At 51.0% G+C, this 21,324-nt stretch overlaps 1 protein-coding gene across 1 annotated transcript in view; it reads left to right on the top strand.

Moving 5' to 3' along the window:
- The window catches only part of LOC138770633 (ephexin-1-like), a 37,612-nt gene extending 18,561 nt beyond the window's left edge, over positions 1–19,051 (top strand). The window contains exons 3-16 of the mRNA XM_069949748.1: positions 4,960–5,943; positions 7,351–7,387; positions 7,502–7,557; positions 7,642–7,886; positions 8,001–8,161; positions 10,619–10,771; positions 11,461–11,590; positions 11,674–11,748; positions 11,825–11,917; positions 12,282–12,439; positions 14,813–14,959; positions 16,127–16,212; positions 16,294–16,398; positions 16,508–19,051. Of these exons, the coding sequence (XP_069805849.1) occupies positions 4,960–5,943; positions 7,351–7,387; positions 7,502–7,557; positions 7,642–7,886; positions 8,001–8,161; positions 10,619–10,771; positions 11,461–11,590; positions 11,674–11,748; positions 11,825–11,917; positions 12,282–12,439; positions 14,813–14,959; positions 16,127–16,212; positions 16,294–16,398; positions 16,508–16,671 (2,594 nt within the window). The 3' untranslated portion in view covers positions 16,672–19,051. The remainder of the gene's footprint in view (positions 1–4,959; positions 5,944–7,350; positions 7,388–7,501; positions 7,558–7,641; positions 7,887–8,000; positions 8,162–10,618; positions 10,772–11,460; positions 11,591–11,673; positions 11,749–11,824; positions 11,918–12,281; positions 12,440–14,812; positions 14,960–16,126; positions 16,213–16,293; positions 16,399–16,507) is intronic.
- Positions 19,052–21,324: the final 2,273 nt, after the last annotated feature.

Raw genomic sequence — 21,324 nt, 5'->3', positions numbered from 1 at the left:
TGTATTACCCTGTATAGTGCCCGCCCCTGTATTACCCTGTATAGTGCTTGCCCCTGTATTACCCAGCATAGCGCCCGCCCCTGTATTACCCAGCATAGTGCCCGCCCCTGTATTACCAGCATAGCGCCCGCCCCTGTATTACCCAGCATAGCGCCCGCCCCTGTATTACCCAGCATAGTGCCCGCCCCTGTATTACCCTGTATAGCGCCCCTGTATTACCCAGCATAGTGCCCGCCCCTGTATTACCCAGCATAGTGCCCACCCCTGTATTAACCTGTATAGCGCCCCTGTTTTACCCAGCATAGTGCCCACCCCTGTATTACCCTGTATAGTGCTTGCCCCTGTATTACCCAGCATAGTGCCCGCCCCTGTATTACCCAGCATAGTGCCCGCCCCTGTATTACCCTGTATAGTGCTTGCCCCTGTATTACCCAGCATAGTGCCCGCCCCTGTATTACCCAGCATAGTGCCCGCCCCTGTATTACCCAGCATAGTGCCCCTGTATTACCCTGTATAGCGCCCCTGTATTACCCTGTGTTACCCAGCATAGTGCGCGCCCCTGTATTACCCTGTATAGCGCCCCTGTATTACCCAGCATAGCGCCCGCCCCTGTATTACCCAGCATAGCGCCCGCCCCTGTATTACCCAGCATAGCGCCCGCCCCTGTATTACCCAGCATAGCGCCCGCCCCTGTATTACCCAGCATAGTACCCACCCCTGTATTACCCAGCATAGTGCCCCTGTATTACCCAGCATATCGTCCGCCCCTGTATTACCCAGCATATCGTCCGCCCCTGTATTACCCAGCATATCGTCCGCCCCTGTATTACCCAGCATAGTGCCCGCCCCTGTATTACCCAGCATAGTGCCCGCCCCTGTATTACCCTGTATAGTGCTGGCCCCTGTATTACCCAGCATAGTGCCCGCCCCTGTATTACCCAGCATAGTGCCCGCCCCTGTATTACCCAGCATAGTGCCTGCCCCTGTATTACCCAGCATAGTGCTGGCCCCTGTATTACCCTGTATAGTGCTGGCCCCTGTATTACCCAGCATAGTGCCCACCCCTGTATTACCCAGCATAACGCCCCTGTATTACCCAGCATAGCGCCCGCCCCTGTATTACCCTGTATAGTGCCCGCCCCTGTATTACCCTGTATAGCGGCCCTGTATTACCCTGTATAGCGCCTGCCCCTGTATTACCCAGCATAGTGCCCGCCCCTGTATTACCCTGTATAGCGCCCCTGTATTACCCTGTATAGCGCCCCTGTATTACCCAGCATAGTGCCCGCCCCTGTATTACCCAGCATAGTGCCCACCCCTGTATTACCCAGCATAGCGCCCGCCCCTGTATTACCCTGTATAGCGCCCCTGTATTACCCAGCATAGCACCCGCCCCTGTATTACCCAGCATAGCGCCCCTGTATTGCCCTGTATAGTGCCCGCCACTGTTACCCAGCATAGTGCCCGCCCCTGTATTACCCAGGATAGCGACCCTGTATTACCCAGCATAGTGCCCGCCCCTGTATTACCCTGTATAGCGCCCCTGTATTACCCAGCATAGCGCCCGCCCCTGTATTACCCAGCATAGTGCCCGCCCCTGTATTACCCAGCATAGTGCCCGCCCCTGTATTACCCAGCATAGTGCCCGCCCCTGTATTACCCAGCATAGTGCCCACCCCTGTATTACCCAGCATAGCGCCCGCCCCTGTATTACCCTGTATAGTGCCCGCCCCTGTATTACCCTGTATAGCGGCCCTGTATTACCCTGTATAGCGCCCCTGTATTACCCAGCATAGTGCCCACCCCTGTATTACCCAGCATATCGCCCGCCCCTGTATTACCCAGCATAGTGCCCGCCCCTGTATTACCCTGTATAGCGCCCCTGTATTACCCAGCATAGTGCCCGCCCCTGTATTACCCAGCATAGTGCCCACCCCTGTATTACCCAGCATAGCGCCCGCCCCTGTATTACCCTGTATAGCGCCCCTGTATTACCCAGCATAGCACCCGCCCCTGTATTACCCAGCATAGCGCCCCTGTATTGCCCTGTATAGTGCCCGCCACTGTTACCCAGCATAGTGCCCGCCCCTGTATTACCCAGGATAGCGACCCTGTATTACCCAGCATAGTGCCCGCCCCTGTATTACCCTGTATAGCGCCCCTGTATTACCCAGCATAGCGCCCGCCCCTGTATTACCCAGCATAGTGCCCGCCCCTGTATTACCCAGCATAGTGCCCGCCCCTGTATTACCCAGCATAGTGCCCGCCCCTGTATTACCCAGCATAGTGCCCGCCCCTGTATTACCCAGCATAGTGCCTGCCCCTGTATTACCCAGCATAGTGCCCGCCCCTGTATTACCCAGCATAGTGCCCGCCCCTGTTGTACCCAGCATAGTACTCGCCCCTGTATTACCCAGCATATCGCCCGCCCCTGTATTACCCAGCATAGCGCCCACCCCTGTATTACCCAGCATAGTGCCCGCCCCTGTATTACCCAGCATAGTGCCCCTTTATTACCCTGTATAGTGCCCGCCCCTGTATTACCCAGCATAGCGCCCCTGTATTACCCAGCATAGTGCCCGCCCCTGCATTACCCAGCATAGTGCCCGCCCCTGTATTACCCTGTATAGCGCCCCTGTATTACCCAGCATAGCGCCCGCCCCTGTATTACCCAGCATAGCGCCCGCCCCTGTATTACCCAGCATAGCGCCCGCCCCTGTATTACCCAGCATAGCGCCCGCCCCTGTATTACCCAGCATAGCGCCCGCCCCTGTATTACCCAGCATAGTGCCCGCCCCTGTATTACCCAGCATAGTGCCCGCCCCTGTATTACCCAGCATAGCGCCCGCCCCTGTATTACCCAGCATAGTGCCCGCCCCTGTATTACCCAGCATAGTGCCCGCCCCTGTATTACCCAGCATAGCTCCCGCCCCTGTATTACCCAGCATAGCGCCCCTGTATTACCCTGTATAGCGCCCCTGTATTACCCTGTGTTACCCAGCATAGTGCGCGCCCCTGTATTACCCAGCATAGTGCCCGCCCCTGTATTACTCAGCATAGTGCCCGCCCCTGTATTACCCAGCATAGTGCCTGCCCCTGTATTACCCTGTATAGCGCCCGCCCCTGTATTACCCTGTATAGCGTCCGCCCCTGTTACCCATCATTGTGCCCGCCCCTGTAGTACCCTGTATATTGCCTGCCCCTGTTTTACCCAGCATAGCGCCCCTGTATTGCCCTGTATAGTGCCCGCCCCTGTATTACCCAGCATAGCGCCCGCCCCTGTGTTACCCCGCATAGCGCCGGCCCCTGTGTTACCCTGTATAGCGCCCGCCCCTGTATTACCCAGCATAGTGCCCGCCCCTGTATTACCCAGCATAGTGCCCGCCCCTGTATTACCCTGTATAGCGCCCCTGTATTACCCTGTTACCCAGCATAGCGCCCGCCCCTGTATTACCCAGCATAGCGCCCGCCCCTGTATTACCCAGCATAGTGCCCGCCCCTGTATTACCCAGCATAGTGCCCGCCCCTGTATTACCCAGCATAGCGCCCGCCCCTGTGTTACCCCGCATAGCGCCGGCCCCTGTGTTACCCTGTATAGCGCCCGCCCCTGTATTACCCAGCATAGTGCCCGCCCCTGTATTACCTAGCATAGTGCCCGCCCCTGTATTACCCTGTATAGAGCCCGCCCCTGTATTACCCAGCATAGTGCCCGCCCCTGTATTACCTAGCATAGTGCCCGCCCCTGTATTACCCAGCATCGTGCCCGCCCCTGTATTACCCAGCATAGTGCCCGCCCCTGTATTACCCAGCATAGTGCCCGCCCCTGTATTACCCAGCATAGTGCCCGCCCCTGTATTACGCAGCATAGTGCCCGCCCCTGTATTACCCAGCATAGTGCCCACCCCTGTATTACCCAGCATAGTGCTCGCCCCTGTATTACCCAGCATAGTGCCCGCCCCTGTATTACCCAGCATATCGCCCGCCCCTGTATTACCCAGCATAGTGCCCGCCCCTGTATTACCCAGCATAGTGCCCGCCCCTGTATTACCCAGCATAGTGCCCGCCCCTGTATTACCCAGCATAGTGCCCGCCCCTGTATTACCCAGCATAGTGCCCGCCCCTGTATTACCCAGCATAGTGCCCGCCCCTGTATTACCCAGCATAGTGCCCGCCCCTGTATTACCCAGCATAGCGCCCGCCCCTGTATTACCCAGCATAGCGCCCGCCCCTGTATTACCCAGCATAGCATAGTGCCCGCCCCTGTATTACCCAGCATAGTGCCCGCCCCTGTATTACCCAGCATAGCGCCCGCCCCTGTATTACCCAGCATAGCATAGTGCCCGCCCCTGTATTACCCAGCATAGTGCCCGCCCCTGTATAGCTCCCAGTACATTGTGACAATCTGGTGGCTTCCATGTTGTTCCCTCAGTAGGAGGCATGTGAGGGCTGGGTGTGTATAACGCTTTATGGCGCTGTATAATGATGGTCATGTGATCTTATAAAGCGCAGCGCCCATTGTCTGTCACTTTTGTTACGCTTCATGCATTTTCTCAGACACACACATCCTTGTGTGATAGGGAGTAATGCTCTGCAGTGTACGGAGTTGTAGGGGCACAGTTTGGTGGGAGTAATGCTCTGCAGTGTACGGGGCTCAGCCTGGTGGGAGTAATGCTCTGCAGTGTATGGAGATGAGGGGGGGGGGGCTAAGCCTGGTGCGAGTAATGCTCTGCAGTGTACCGAGATGGGGGGGGGGGGCTCATCCTGGTGGGAGAAATGCTCTGCAGTTTACCGAGATGGGGGGCTCAGCCTGGTGGGAGTAATGCTCTGCAGTGTACCAAGATGAGGGGGCTCAGCCTGGTGGGAGTAATGCTCTGCAGTGTACCGAGATGGGGGGGCTCAGCCTGGTGGGAGTAATGCTCTGCAGTGTTGGAGTTGTAATGGTTCTGTCCTGTCTTCCAGCTCTCCCTCCTAAGCTCTCCCAGGAGGTGGAGGATCGGTGGTCGCGGATGGCGTCCGTTGTGCCGCGGGCGGCCTGCCCCTCCCGCTGCTGCTGTGCCTGCCACCAGCAGAGAGCCGGCATGGTGCTGGTGTGGCTCCCAGAGTCCTCGGTGGTCTCCCCTTGCCTTCCCGGGAACGAGGCGTCTGACTCCTCTGATGACAGCGGGGTCTTCCAGAGAGTCCTGTCGGTGAATGACGATGAGGATGAGGACGGTGGCCGGTGGGGCTCCTGGCTCCTCCCAGACAGGATGAACGTCGGCAGCTGTTACCCAGTGAGGCGGCGGTCGCTGAAACACGCCGAGCGCTCCCGGCAGGACTATGCCGATGGCGTCAGGAGTGAGAGGAACAGCGTCGTCCTGACGTCTTACAGATCTACAGCTGAGGGTGAGCCCAGCGGTGAGGGGCCCCCCCAGATCCCCCGACATGGGCCCTCCGCCCACAGAGACCTCTCAGACACCCCCATTGTACCCAATGGTCCTGCCCATGACCCTCTGCAACCTGAGGAGCCCAAAACCTCCAAAGCCAAGAGCATCTCCTTCTCCGATGACGTCTTGTCTATGGCCGGGGGCTCCGATGACTCCAGAGACCCCTCACAGCCCAACGAGAGTCCTGACCCTCTGACTCTGAGAGGTGGGGAGACCCGCTTCAAGATTAGGAAACCTGTCCGCAAGAACAGAGGACCCACTGCATTTCAAGCCCAAGAGCCTCCACCACCTCCTCCACCAACACTACCTCCTAAAGTGCCCAGCAAGCCCCCCCGAGGAGCTGCCCCGCCCCCGCCCCCTGCCCCACCCCCATTCCTGAGGAAGGGCTCCCTGAAAAGGTATTCACTAGGGAACAACGAGGAGGTGACCGACAAGGAGAAGAAGATGGCCTCCAATAGTCTCCCTATAGAGGCCGTATACAAGGGGAAAGAGTCTGGGACATCCGTGGAGGATGGGAATGGTGAGTGGCGAAATATAACTACAGTATATACCGTCATATGTGCTGTATACCCCCAACACAGTAACCACAGGACGGGGAGGTAACAAGGATATTCTTCTACATATGGAGCAGTATTATAGTAGTTATATTCCTGTATATAGGAGCAGTATTATAGTAGTTATATTCCTGTATATAGGGGCAGTAGTATAGTAGTATATTCCTGTATATAGGGAGTAGTATTATAGTAGTATATCCCTGTATATAGGAGCAGTATTATATTAGTTATATTCCTGTATATAGGGGGCAGTATTATAGTAGTTATATTCCTGTATATAGGGGGCAGTATTATAGTAGTTATATTCCTGTATATAGGAGCAGTATTATAGTAGTTATATTCCTGTATATAGGAGCAGTATTATAGTAGTTATATTCCTGTATATAGGAGCAGTATTATAGTAGTTATATTCCTGTATATAGGAGCAGTATTATAGTAGCTATATCCCTGTATAGGAGCAGTAATATAGTAGTTATATAAGCACAAGCCATTGAGAAAGGACAAGCCAGCGGCACTCACCGGATAGATGCACAAATAGTGATTTATTGATACGATGTCATCAAGCAGGTAACTTCAGGGCAGGGGGAGACGGGTCCAAGGGGTGCTGTGCACCGTGGCAACAGCCGTTTCGCGGGTTAACTTTCCCGCTTCATCTGGCCTCCGGGGGTTTGAATCGGTAGTCAGTTTATAGTCTCGTCTTCTGACGTCACCGATCAGGGGGTGTGTATAATACACGTCATTCAAAACAAAACACCACGTGAACAAGTGCTACGGTTAAAAACATGTAAACAAGACATGGGAATCTCCAGAACAAATGGAATAATTTGTTAAATTATGTGCATAAATTATTCCATTTGTTCTGGAGATTCCCATGTCTTGTTTACATTTTTTTAACCGTAGCACTTGTTCACGTGGTGTTTTGTTTTGAATGACGTGTATTATACACACCCCCTGATCGGTGACGTCAGAAGACGAGACTATAAACTGACTACCGATTAAATGAACTGCTGATTAAATGAACTGTTTTCTCATTTACGCTGAGCACCACTGTGATGCTATTACGTTGCTGAGAGCACTCAGCTTTTAAGACCGCAGCGCTCCCCATCACATAAAGTTTTTCTGCACACTGAAACAGCCTCAGATTACCACGGGAAGTTTGATCAAATTATATACCAACATCCTGGCGTTGGTTTTTAAATGTAGCCGAGAGGCATTAGTGTCAGCCATAGGTGTGATATACAACAGCTCCTTTCTCTCCATGTCATATTTTATAGTAGTTATATTCTTGTATATAGGAGCAGTATTTTATACCATATACAGGGCAGTATTATATTTGTATTTTTCTGACAATATGTGACCATTCTTTATTTCAGACTCCTTGGACTGTGTCCCTGATAGCTCGGTGTCCAGGTTAGTCCTGACCCCCGCCCTGTGTTCTCATGGTCCAGTTGCAGCCATGAAACGTAATATACGTCATACATCATATATCATCTATATAATTAATTTCTCATTGATTCCCTTTAGGACACCGACTGTGAAGAGCCCCAAGTCTATAGACTGGGAGTCGCACCTGCGGGATGGTGAGTACTGGTCACATGTGTGGTGGTCTCTGTATATAGATGTTTACAGACATGTGATCCTATGTCCGTGTATCTTGTGTGCAGAGCCGCTCTACCAGACCTACCGCCAGAGCGTCATCAACAAGGAGATCCGGAGGCAGACAGTGGCCCGTAACAGCAGCTTCACCAGCTATGACTCCTCACAGGAGAGTCCGCTGTCTGCCGGGGGATCCCCCAAACAAGGCCGGCGATCAGCAGCCCCCCACAACACCCTGTGGCAGGAGTTACCGTCTGTGATAGACAGCGGCATCCTGGAGAGTATGAGCAATGACGAGAAAAAGATGCAGGAGGTAGGAGCCAACATGTCTGACCTGTCTTCTCCTCAGGTTCAGGGATGTCTGTGTGCGGGTGAGGATTTCTAGTGTACACATGCTCAGTCGGCCATGTTGTTTTTCTGTCCTCAGAGCATGTTTGAGGTTCTGACCTCTGAGGCCTCGTACCTCCGCTCTCTGAACGTTCTGACAGAACACTTTCTGGGGTGCCGAGACCTCCAGGAATCGCTGGTGATCAGAGAGAAGAAAATCCTGTTCTCCAACATCCTGAAGGTGAAAGAAGTGAGCGAGAGGTGAGAGACCGCCGACTGTCATATGAGATGACATGTAATGGGGCGCCGAGTGGTCACCATCGCATGTCACATGACATATGATATGTAGTAGGACACTGCGCTATATTTATACACACTACCGTTCAAAAGTTTGAAGTCGCATTGAAATGTCCTTATTTTTGAAGGAAAAGCACTGTACTTTTCAATGAAGATAACTTTAAACTAGTCCTAACTTTAAACAAATCCACTCTATACATTGCTAATGTGGTAACTGACTATTCTAGCTGCAAATGTCTGGTTTTTGGTGCAATATCTACATAGGTGTATAGAGGCCCATTTCCAGCAACTATCACTCCAGTGTTCTAATGGTACAATGTGTTTGCTCATTGGCTCAGAAGGCTAATTGATGATTAGAAAACCCTTGTGCAATCATGTTCACACATCTGAAAACAGTCTAGCTCGTTACAGAAGCTACAAAACTGACCTTCCTTTGAGCAGATTGTGTTTCTGGAGCATCACATTTGTGGGGTCAATTAAACGCTCAAAATGGCCAGAAAAAAGAGAACTTTCATCTGAAACTCGACAGTCTATTCTTGTTCTTAGAAATGAAGGCTATTCCATGCCAGAAATTGCTAAGAAATTGAAGATTTCCTACAACGGTGTGTACTACTCCCTTCAGAGGACAGCACAAACAGGCTCTAACCAGAGTAGAAAAAGAAGCGGGAGGCCGCGTTACACAACTAAGCAAGAAGATAAGCACGTAAGAGTCTCTAGTTTGAGAAACAGACGCCTCACAGGTCCCCAACTGGCATCTTCATTACATAGTACCCGCAAAACACCAGCGTCACCATCTACAGGGAAGAGGCGGCTGCCGGATTTTGGGCTTCAGGGCAGAGTGGCAAAGAAAAAGCCATATCTGAGACTGGCCAATAAAAGAAAAAGATTAAGATGGGCAAAAGAACACAGAGATTGGACAGAGGAAGACTGGAAAAAAGTGTTGTGGACGGATGAATCCAAGTTTGAGGTGTTTGGATCACAAAGAAGAACGTTTGTGAGACGCAGAAGAAATGAGAAGATGCTGGAAGAATGCCTGACGCCATCTGTTATACATGGTGGAGGTCATGTGATGGTCTGGGGTTGGTGCTGGTAAGGTGGGAGATTTGTACAGGGTAAAAGGGATTGTGAATAAGGAAGGCTATCACTCTGCACCGCCATGCCATACCCAGTGGGCAGCGCTTGGTTGGAGCCAATTTCATCCTACAACAGGACAATGACCCTAAACACCTCCAAATTGTGCAAGAACTATTTCCAGCAGAAGCGGCAGCTGGTATTCTATCATAGGTAATGGATTGGCCAGCGCAGTCACCAGATCACCACCCCATTGTGGGAGCAGCTGGACCGTATGGTACGCCAGAAGTGCCCATCCAACCAATCCAACTTGTGGGAGCTGCTTCTAGAAGCGTGGGGGGCAATTTCTCCAGCTTACCCCAACAGATTAATAGCTAGAATGCCAAAGGTGTGCAATGCTGGAATTGCTGCAAAAGGAGGATTCTGGGACGGAAGCAAAGTGTGATGTAAGAACAATGTTATTTCACATACAAATCATTATTTCTAACCTTGTCAATGTCTTGTCTCTATTTTCTATTCATTTCACAACGTATTGTGGAGAAGAAGTGGGACTACATGGAAAACACTAAATTGTTTGGGTGACCCAGAACTTTTGAACGGTAGTGTGTGTATATATATATATAATGTGTGTGTGTGTGTGTGTGTGACTGCTCTGTAGTATATATGATAGGTAATATGTGAATGCTCTGTAGTATGTATATGTGACTGCTCTGTAGTATATATATGTGACTGCTCTGTAGTATATATATGTGACTGCTCTGTAGTATATATGATAGGTAATACGTGACCTAATGTTATTACACATAGTGACCGCCCTGTACTATATGTGATATATGACATGCTGGAAGGGGGAACCTGGGGTCCGCCATCTGTGGCAGGACTACAATTCCCATCATGCCTGGCCTGTGTTCCCGGTGCAGTGTGAATGGTCTATATGTCTCCATATGTCTTTAGGGTTTCCCTGGGGGAGGCGCCATTGTAATATATATTCAAAAAATCAGAGCGGCACTCCGTGGTAGATGGGTGGTGCACGAGGAAAGGAGCGTAGTCCCAGCAGAATCAAAAATAAAGTAGAAATCCCGGCAACTCACCACTTGATAATCATATAGTATTAATTTATTTCGGTTCCATAAACCAAGTGTGAACAGTGTAACAGCAGAACGCGTTTCGGCAATGTGCAGTTGATAAAGGCACATTGCCGAAACGCGTTCTGCTGTAACACTGTTCACACTTGGTTTATGGAACTGAAACAAATTAATACTATATGATGATCAAGTGGTGAGTTGCCGGGATTTCTACTTTATTTTTTGATTGTAATATATATTGACTGTAACCTTATTATCTCTACAGGTTCCTGATGGAGCTGGAGGCACGTGTGGATGAAGATGTGATGATATCGGATGTGTGTGACATCATCTATCACCACGCCATTCATCACTTCTCTGTGTATATAGATTATGTCCGTAATCAGGTGTACCAGGAGAAGACTTACAGTGAGCTGATGTAAGAACCCCCACCCCTCACAGGAGGCAGCCCACCCTGCGGGCCCACACCGCGCACACAGCACGCACATGTATATAAGGTCACCTGTAAGATAGAATACACCTCCATAGCTACAAGAGGGGGGCACCCTGTCTGTGTGTACAGTGGAGGGGGGGCCCTCTGCCGGGGTGTGTACAGTGGAGGGGGGGGGGCCCTCTGCCGGGGTGTGTACAGTGGAGGGGGGGGAGCGTCTCTGCCGGGGCGTACAGTGGAAGGAGGGGGGGGGGGCCTCTGCCAACTCTGCCGGGGTGTGTACAGTGGAGGGGGGGGAGGGGCCCTCTGCCGGGGTGTACAGTGGAGGGGGGGCCCTCTCCCGGGGTGTACAGTGGAGGGGGGGGCCCTCTGCCGGGGTGTGTACAGTGGAGGGGGGGGGGCCCTCTGCCGGGGTGTGTACAGTGGAGGGGGGGGAGCGTCTCTGCCGGGGCGTACAGTGGAAGGAGGGGGGGGGGGCCTCTGCCAACTCTGCCGGGGTGTGTACAGTGGAGGGGGGGGAGGGGCCCTCTGCCGGGGTGTACAGTGGAGGGGGGGCCCTCTCCCGGGGTGTACAGTGGAGGGGGGGGCGCCTCTGCCGCGGTGTGTACAGTGGAGGGGGGGCGCTCTTCGCTCCTCCCTCATTGACCTCATCCTCCTGGTTTTTGTCCCCATCTCAGAGAGAAGAACCCACAGTTCCATGCGGTGCTGTGCCGCCTGCAGGAGCTGCCCCAGTGCCAGCGTCTGCCCTTCATGTCCTTTCTGCTGCTGCCCTTCCAGAGGATTACCCGCATCAAGATGCTGATAGAGGTAGGAGGGGGAGGAGTCTGTACCGCTGCCCACCTGCCTGCCGGTGCACTTGTCACATGACCCTTTTATAACGTTCTCCACAGAATATACTGAAGAGGACGGAGGAGGGGTCCGAAGGTGAACAGACCGCCAGCAAAGCTCTGGATGCTGTATCCAAGGTAATGGCCGCCTCATGTGACACCTGACTATCATTCCTGTCACCAGACGTGTCACACGTGTGTCCTGATCCCGCAGATCATCCAGGAGTGTAACCGCGAGGTCGGCCGCATGAAGCAGACCGAGGAGCTCATCTACATTTCCTCCAAGATTGAGTTTGATAAAATAAAGGTGAAAGAGGTCATCTGATGGGTGTGGTCAGTGCCATGAGGTCATCTGATGGGTGTGGTCAGTGCCATGAGGTCATCTGATGGGTGTGGTCAGTGCCATGAGGTCATCTGATGGGTGTGGTCAGTGCTCTGAGGTCATCTGATGAGTGTGGTCAGTGTCATGAGGTCATCTGATGGGTGTGGTCAGTGCCATGAGGCCATCTGATGGGTGTGGTCAGTGACATGAGGTCATCTGATGGGTGTGGTCCATGACATGAGGTCATCTGATGGGTGTGGTCCATGACATGAGGTCATCCAATGGATATGATTGGTCTTGGGCCGTGTTGTGTCATGTTGTCACTGTCTCACGGACGTCTCCTCTTCAGGCTGTCCCCATCATCTCCCACAATCGCTTCCTGGAGAAGCAGGGAGATCTCAGTGAGGTGCAGCAGAAGGGAAGTCTCTTCGGCATCAAACCCAACAAGCTGATCCCAGTCTACTTCTTCCTGTTCAATGACTTCCTGCTGATCACTCAGAAGAAAAGGTAATTTCTCATCTCTCCTCTTATATACATCATCACTCTTCTCCTCTCCTCTTATATACATCATCACCTCTCCTCTCCTCTTATATACATCATCACTCCTCTCCTCTTATATACATCATCACACCTCTCCTCTTATATACATCATCACTCCTCTCCTCTTATATACATCATCACTCCTCTCCTCCTATATACATCATCACTCCTCTCCTCTTATATACATCATCACTCCTCTCTTCTTATATACATCATCACTCCTCTCCTCTTATATACATCATCACTCCTCTCCTCCTATATACATCATCACTCCTCTCCTCCTATATACATCATCACTCCTCTCCTCTTATATACATCATCTCTCCTCTCTTCTTATATACATCATCACTCCTCTCCTCTTATATACATCATCACTCCTCTCCTCTTATATACATCATCACTCCTCTCCTCCTATATACATCATCACTCCTCTCCTCTTATATACATCATCACTCCTCTCCTCTCTTCTTGTAATATACATCATCACTCCTCTCCTCTTATATACATCATCACTCCTCTCCTCTCCTCTTATATACATCATCACTCCTCTCCTCTTATATACATCATCACTCCTCTCCTCTTATATACATCATCACTCCTCTCTTCTTATATACATCATCTCTCCTCTCCTCTTATATACATCATCACTCCTCTCTTATATACTTCACCACTCCTCTCCTCTTATATACATCATCACTCCTCTCTTCTTATATACATCATCACTCCTCTCTTCTTATATACATCATCTCTCCTCTCTTCTTATATACATCATCTCTCCTCTCTTCTTATATACATCATCACTCCTCTCCTCTTATATACATCATCACTCCTCTCTTCTTATATACATCATCTCTCCTCTCTTCTTATATACATCATCACTCCTCTCTTCTTATATACATCATCTCTCCTCTCTTCTTATATACATCATCACTCCTCTCCTCTTATATACATCATCACTCCTCTCTTCTTATATACATCATCTCTCCTCTCTTCTTATATACATCATCTCTCCTCTCTTCTTATATACATCATCTCTCCTCTCTTCTTATATACATCATCTCTCCTCTCTTCTTATATACATCATCTCTCCTCTCTTCTTATATACATCATCTCTCTTCTCCTCTCCTCTTATATACATCATCACCTCTCCTCTCCTCTTATATACATCATCACTCCTCTCCTCTTATATACATCATCACACCTCTCCTCTTATATACATCATCACTCCTCTCCTCTTATATACATCATCACTCCTCTCCTCCTATATACATCATCACTCCTCTCCTCTTATATACATCATCACTCCTCTCTTCTTATATACATCATCACTCCTCTCCTCTTATATACATCATCACTCCTCTCCTCCTATATACATCATCACTCCTCTCCTCCTATATACATCATCACTCCTCTCCTCTTATATACATCATCTCTCCTCTCTTCTTATATACATCATCACTCCTCTCCTCTTATATACATCATCACTCCTCTCCTCTTATATACATCATCACTCCTCTCCTCCTATATACATCATCACTCCTCTCCTCTTATATACATCATCACTCCTCTCCTCTCTTCTTGTAATATACATCATCACTCCTCTCCTCTTATATACATCATCACTCCTCTCCTCTCCTCTTATATACATCATCACTCCTCTCCTCTTATATACATCATCACTCCTCTCCTCTTATATACATCATCACTCCTCTCTTCTTATATACATCATCTCTCCTCTCCTCTTATATACATCATCACTCCTCTCTTATATACTTCACCACTCCTCTCCTCTTATATACATCATCACTCCTCTCTTCTTATATACATCATCACTCCTCTCCTCTTATATACATCATCTCTCCTCTCTTCTTATATACATCATCTCTCCTCTCTTCTTATATACATCATCTCTCCTCTCTTCTTATGTACATCATCTCTCCTCTCTTCTTATGTACATCATCTCTCCTCTCTTCTTATGTACATCATCTCTCCTCTCTTCTTATGTACATCATCTCTCCTCTCTTCTTATATACATCATCTCTCCTCTCCTCTCCTCTTATATACATCATCTCTCCTCTCCTCTTATATACATCATCTCTCCTCTCCTCTTATATACATCATTTCTCCTCTCCTCTCCTCTTATATACATCATCTCTCCTCTCCTCTTATATACATCATCTCTCCTCTCCTCTCCTCTTATATACATCATCTCTCCTCTCCTCTCCTCTTATATACATCATCACTCCTCTCCTCTTATATACATCATCACTCCTCTCCTCTTATATACATCATCACTCTTTACTCTTTACATTAAATGTTTCCCCATCATTTCTGTCCCAGCTCTGACAGGCACGTTGTTTTGGATTATGCACATCGCTCCCTGGTCCAGGTCCAGTCCTGCCCCACAATGGAGAACAGCTTCTTCCTCATCCTTCTAGAGAATCACCAGAAGAAAACTTGCGATCGGCTTTTTAAAGCACCCACGCAGTAAGGAACTTCTCCCCCTCAGGGTGATAGAAAGAGCCCGCCCCCTGCAGGGTGATACAGATGAGAGCTATGACCCTCAGCCCCCTGCAGGGTGATAAAGATAGGAGGAGCTATGAGCCCACCCCCTTCTGCAGGGTGATAAAGATAGGAGGAGCTATAAGCCTCGCCCCCTGCAGGGTGATACAGACAGGAGCTATGAGCCCGCCCCCTGCAGGGTGATACAGATAGGAGGAGCTATGAGCCCGCCCCCTGCAGGGTGATACAGATAGGAGGAGCTATAAGCCTCGCCCCCTGCAGGGTGATACAGACAGGAGCTATGAGCCCGCCCCCTGCAGGGTGATACAGATAGGAGGAGCTATGAGCCCGCCCCCTGCAGGGTGATACAGATAGGAGGAGCTATGAGCCCGCCCCCTACAGGGTGATACAGATAGGAGGAGCTATGAGCCCGCCCCCTGCAGGGTGATACAGATAGGAGGAGCTATGAGCCCACCCCCTCCTGCAGGGTGATACAGATAGGAGCTATGAGCCTGCCCCCTCCTGCAGGGTGATAAAGATAGGAGGAGCTATGAGTCCGCCCTCTGCAGGGTGATACAGATAGGAGGAGCTATGAGCCCGCCCACTGCAGGGTGATACAGATAGGAGGAGCTATGAGCCCGACCCCTGCAGGGTGATACAGATAGGAGGAGCTATGAGCCCGACCCCTGCAGGGTGATACAGATAGGAGGAGCTATGAGCCCGCCCCCTGCAGGGTGATAGATAGGAGGAGCTATGAGCCCGACCCCTGCAGGGTGATACAGATAGGAGGAGCTATGAGCCCACCCCCTCCTGCAGGGTGATACAGATAGGAGGAGCTATGAGCCCGCCCACTGCAGGGTGATACAGATAGGAGGAGCTATGAGCCCGCCCCCTGCAGGGTGATACAGATAGGAGGAGCTATGAGCCCGACCCTTGCAGGGTGATACAGATAGGAGGAGCTATGAGCCCGCCCCCTGCAGGGTGATACAGATAGGAGGAGCTATGAGCCTGCCCCCTACAGGGTGATACAGATAGGAGGGGCTATGAGCCCGCCCCCTGCAGGGTGATACAGATAGGAGCTATGAGCCTGCCCACTGCAGGGTGATATGTGGAGCCTCATCACTCTCTTCTGTATCTCTTCTATCTGTACAGGTCTGATCTGCATCGGTGGGTTGCCGCCTTCCCCAGTAAGAACAGTGACTCGTTGTCGGGCTGTGATACGATCTATGAGGACTGGGGTGAGTTTCTTCCATTGTTTGGTGATGTCATAGTTACACATGGGTGAGATGATGATGTCATTCTGGTGTCTTTGTTCTCAGATTGCCCCCAGGTCCATTGTGTGGAGCAGTACATGGCAACCCAGGCCGACGAGTTGACCCTCGAGCCATCTGACATCATCAATGTCCTGCGCAAGACGTCTGAAGGTGCGGGGGAAGGGTAGTTGTGATGCTGTACTCTATGGCTGCTGTGCTAGCTCGCAGAGCTTACACTTTATACTGTCCCTATATGTGACTGGTTCTTCTCTAACACCAGGTTGGTATGAAGGGATTCGGCTGTGTGATGGGAAGAAGGGCTGGTTCCCCTCTCGCTACGTCCAAGAGATAACCAACGAACACGTCAGGAGGAGGAATCTTCGGGAACGTTACCGGGTTCTTCAGGCCGCGCGGCAGATCATGACCGGGCCCGCTGACACCTGAGGAGCCATGGACTCCGGCCTGAGATTCTGGGAACAGAGTTGTGTGTGGAGAGTTGGAGGCCACCATGAGGGAACAGGTCGGCAGGCCGTGCAATAAGACGCTGGACGTCCGGCCGCTGTACAAGGTGATTTATAAACCACAGAAGGAACAATGTCACTTGCTGCTATTTACTACAAGGACTCGACAGAGGGACCAAGCATGAGGGATTACTGCCAGGAGGCTCTGCTCCAGGGTTCCTCCACTGCTCCTTGTCTGGTCAGACACTTTCTGCACCATCTCAGGCTCCTGGACGGGTCTTGAGAAGGTGGTTCTTGTAGACTGGATCATGCCATGAGGTTTCGGATCATCTCATACTGCCAAATCCATATTACATAGTCATAAGATCAAAGCACAAATCAGGATCAGGCGCTGTTCATATGAATGAGAGTAGTGCACGCCCTGTAACGCCCATCACCTTATCCTATTGACGTAGATGGCAACTGAAGGCAGATTCCAAGACATGGAGGGTTTGGGTTCAGACACCCAAAGAGGAGAAACATTCAGCACCCTAAGTTCTTTGTCCATGAATGGTGGGTAAAGACTGAAGTAGAAGTCACATTGTGGCGGCGTGTCCAGGTCATGTCGTGTTGTAAGAAAATGGATCAGAATACGAGCAAAACCAAGACGTCCCCAGGAAGTGATAGGTGTCATCCATCTCTCTGGGACGTAGGACAGGTATCATCCATCATCTCGCTGTAACGTAGGACAGGTATCATCCATCATCTCGCTGTAATGTAGGACAGGTATCGTCCATCATCTCGCTGTAATGTAGGACAGGTATCGTCCATCATCTCGCTGTAACGTAGGACAGGTGTCATCCATCATCTCGCTGTAATGTAGGACAGGTATCGTCCATCATCTCGCTGTAATGTAGGACAGGTATCGTCCATCATCTCGCTGTAACGTAGGACAGGTGTCATCCATCATCTCGCTGTAACGTAGGACAGGTGTCATCCATCATCTCGCTGTAACGTAGGACAGGTGTCATCCATCATCTCGCTGTAACGTAGGACAGGTATCGTCCATCATCTCGCTGTAACGTAGGACAGGTGTCGTCCATCATCTCGCTGTAACGTAGGACAGGTGTCATCCATCAGCTTGCTGTAGTGTAGGACAGTTATCATCCATCATCTCGATGTAGTGTAGGACAGGCGTCATCCATCATCTTGCTGTAACGTAGGACAGGTGTCATCCATCAGCTTGCTGTAGTGTAGGACAGGCATTATCCATCATCTTGCTGTGACGTAGGACAGGTGTCATCCATCAGCTTGCTGTAGTGTAGGACAGGCATTATCCATCATCTTGCTGTGACGTAGGACAGGTGTCATCCATAATCTCGCTGTACTGTAGGACAGGTGTCATCCATCATCTTGCTGTACTGTAGGATAGGCGTTATCCATCATCTTGCTGTAGTGTAGGACAGGCGTCATCCATCATCTTGCTGTAGTGTAGGATAGGCGTCATCCATCATCTTGCTGTACTGTAGGATAGGCGTCATCCATCATCATTCTGTACTGTAGGACCGGTGTCATCCATCATCTTGCTGTAGTGTAGGACAGGCGTCATCCATCATCTCGCTGTGACATAGGACAGGTGTCATCTATAATCTTGCTGTAATCTAGGACAGGCGTATTCCATCATCTCACTGGGACGTAGGACAGGTGTCATCAATCATCTCACAGTAGCGTAGGACAGGCGTCCATCATCTCGCTGTAACCTAGGACAGGTGTCATGGTGGACATTGGCCTCTCCAGTATTTGAGCCATGTTGGTTCCCATACCATGTAGACCATATATTGCTGCCGTTTTATTGTATTAAGAAAACTTTATGTGCCAACAAGCCAATGTCCAGGCCAGCGACCGTAGTGACGGGGTCTTCTGGGTCGTTGCATGGCCTATAGAGAGGTGTAATGGTGGAGACAGCCATCCCAATGGAAATCGGCTCATAAGGGCTGCCGGCATCTTGTCTGTATGATCACCTAGTGCCCATTCCATACAGTGAAGCACCGGTGTTCCCCGGACCTGACGATGAGTATTATCCCTGCTGTACCGGCTCAGGGTGGACTGCTCTGTATTGCTGTAGGTCACTAGACTGACCGCTCTGTAGATGGAGAACACCGCTCTGAACTCCACTCTGAACTCCTACTGCCAAGTCTTGTCTTGTTACATCATCCACCTCAGGAGGACGTGAGCCATGCCATCTTGTAGAGGACGATGAAGGATTTTATTTTTCTTGATGTGACCCGCTGTTTTATGTATACAGATTGTTTCTGTCTTGTTTATTTAGACGGTTGTCTTGTAATGTCATTTCAAGTCATGTGAAGTAAAACATTTCTCTGGTGTCCGCGCTGTGGTGTCATTTCAGTGGCCGGAACAGACGTAACGTGTCCTGTCTGTTCTGTAGCTGGTTGGTGGGAAGAGACTGGCTGACAAGGCAGAGAGAAGGGCTTCTCCTCTGCCCATCCTTCTCCTCACAGACTGCGCTGTCCCTCCACCCCCTCTCTCCTCACAGACTGCACTGTCCCTCCACCCCCTTATTCCTCACAGACTGCTCAGCCCATCCACCTTCTCACAGACTGCTCTGTTCATCCACCTTCTCCTCACAGACTGCTCTGTCCCTCCACCCCTTGTCTCCTCACAGACTGCTCTGTCCCTCCACCCCTTGTCTCCTCACAGACTGCTCTGTCCCTTCACCCCTTGTCTCCTCACAGACTGCTGTCCCTCCACCCCCTCTCCACAGACTGCTGTCCCCTTGTCCTCCTCAGACTGCTCTGTCCCTCCACCCCCTCTGCTCGGACTGCTGTCCTGTCCCTTCACCCCCTCTCCTCACAGACTGCTCTGTCCCTCCACCCCCTCTCTCCTCTAACTGCTCTGCCCATCCAACTTCTCCTCACAGACTGCTCTGTTCCTTCACCCCCTCTACTCTGACTGCTCTGCCCATCCAACTTCTCATCACAGACTGCTCTGTGCCTCCACCCCCTTTCTCCTCAGACTGCTGTCCCTTCATCCCCCTCAGACTATTGTCTCTCCACCCGCTCTTCTTAGACTACTATCCCCTTATCCTTACTCTATATCCTCTCTTCACAGACTGTTCTATCCCTCCACCCTCTCTCCTCACAGACTGCTGTCCCTCACCCCTCTCCTTAGACCAGGGATGGGGAATCTTCGACTCTCTAACTGTTGCAAAACTACAATTCCCATCCTGTCCGGGCATTAAGGGAATTGTAGGTCAAAGGTTTCCCATCCCTGCCTTAAACTGCTGTCCCTCAACCTTTTACTCCTCTCAGACTGCTCTGTTCCCCACCTTTCTCCTCAGATTGCTCTGTTCCCCCTTCTCTCCTCACATACTGCTTTGTGCCCCTTCATCCTTACAGACTGCTGCCCCCCACTCTTCTCGTAGACTGCTTTGTGCCCATTCTCACCGACTGCTCTTTTCCTTCACCCGCCTCTCCTCAGCCTGCTTTCCCTTTATCCCCCCCTCACAGACTGCTGTCCCTTCATCCTCCCCCTTTTCTCAGACTGCTGTCCCTTCATCCTCTCCCTCTTTTCAGACTGCTGTCCCTTCATCCTCCCCTCTCTTCTCAGACTGCTGTCCCTTCATCCTCCCCTCTCTTCTCAGACTGCTCTGTCCCTTCATCCTCCCCCTCTCTTCTCAGACTGCTCTGTCCCTTCATCCTCCCCCTCCTCTTCTCAGACTGCTCTGTCCCTTCATCCTCCCCCTCCTCTTCTCAGACTGCTCTGTCCCTTCATCCTCCCCCTCTCTTCTCAGACTGCTCTGTCCCTTCATCCTCCCCCTCTCTCCTGAGCCTGCTCAGTGCCCCCACATCCTCCCCCTCTCTTCTCAGACTGCTCAGTGCCCCCACATCCTCCCCCTCTCTTCTCAGACTGCTCAGTGCCCCCACATCCTCCCCCTCTCTTCTCAGACTGCTCAGTGCCCCCACATCCTCCCCCTCTCTTCTCAGACTGCTCAGTGCCCCCACATCCTCCCCCTCTCTTCTCAGACTGCTCAGTGCCCCCACATCCTCCCCCTCTCTTCTCAGACTGCTCAGTGCCCCCACATCCTCCCCCTCTCTTCTCAGACTGCTCAGTGCCCCCACCTCCCTTCTCACAGACTGCTGTGATCTGTCACAGGACACTGCGCACAGTTTCAGCTTCCAGTGTCTTCCCTGCAGGTAGAGAAGGGACAGTTCTGTGATATTCTTGCTCCAAGGAAATACTGGCTGCAAAATGTTTATTACTTAGCTGTTCTTCTCTTAGGATCACTGTGTACATACATTGGTTATCCTGTACTGGTATGTATTATGCTCCAGAGCTGCACTCACTATTCTGCAGCTTCTGGCAGAAATCTTCAGGATTGTCCAGTGTCTACATTGCTCTTGCATTCTGGGTACTGCTCCCATATTGCAGCCGCTCAGCCGAGTCTGTAGGGAACTGTCTCACTAATGGTTTCCAATAAAAACTAAACTGACATTATGTATGAGCAGAAAAGCGAGTGCAGCTCTGGTGGATGACACGCGATGTAACGGCAGAAAAGCGAGTGCAGCTCTGGTAGATGAGACGTGATGTAACAGCAGAATAGTGAGCGCAGCTCTGGGGGGTGAGACACGATGTAATG

This window comes from Dendropsophus ebraccatus, chromosome 1, assembly GCF_027789765.1.
Source record: "Dendropsophus ebraccatus isolate aDenEbr1 chromosome 1, aDenEbr1.pat, whole genome shotgun sequence".
NCBI classification, from domain to species: domain Eukaryota; kingdom Metazoa; phylum Chordata; class Amphibia; order Anura; family Hylidae; genus Dendropsophus; species Dendropsophus ebraccatus.
Note: the sequence above shows the minus strand (reverse complement) of the source record. Positions and strands in the feature narration are given on the sequence as shown.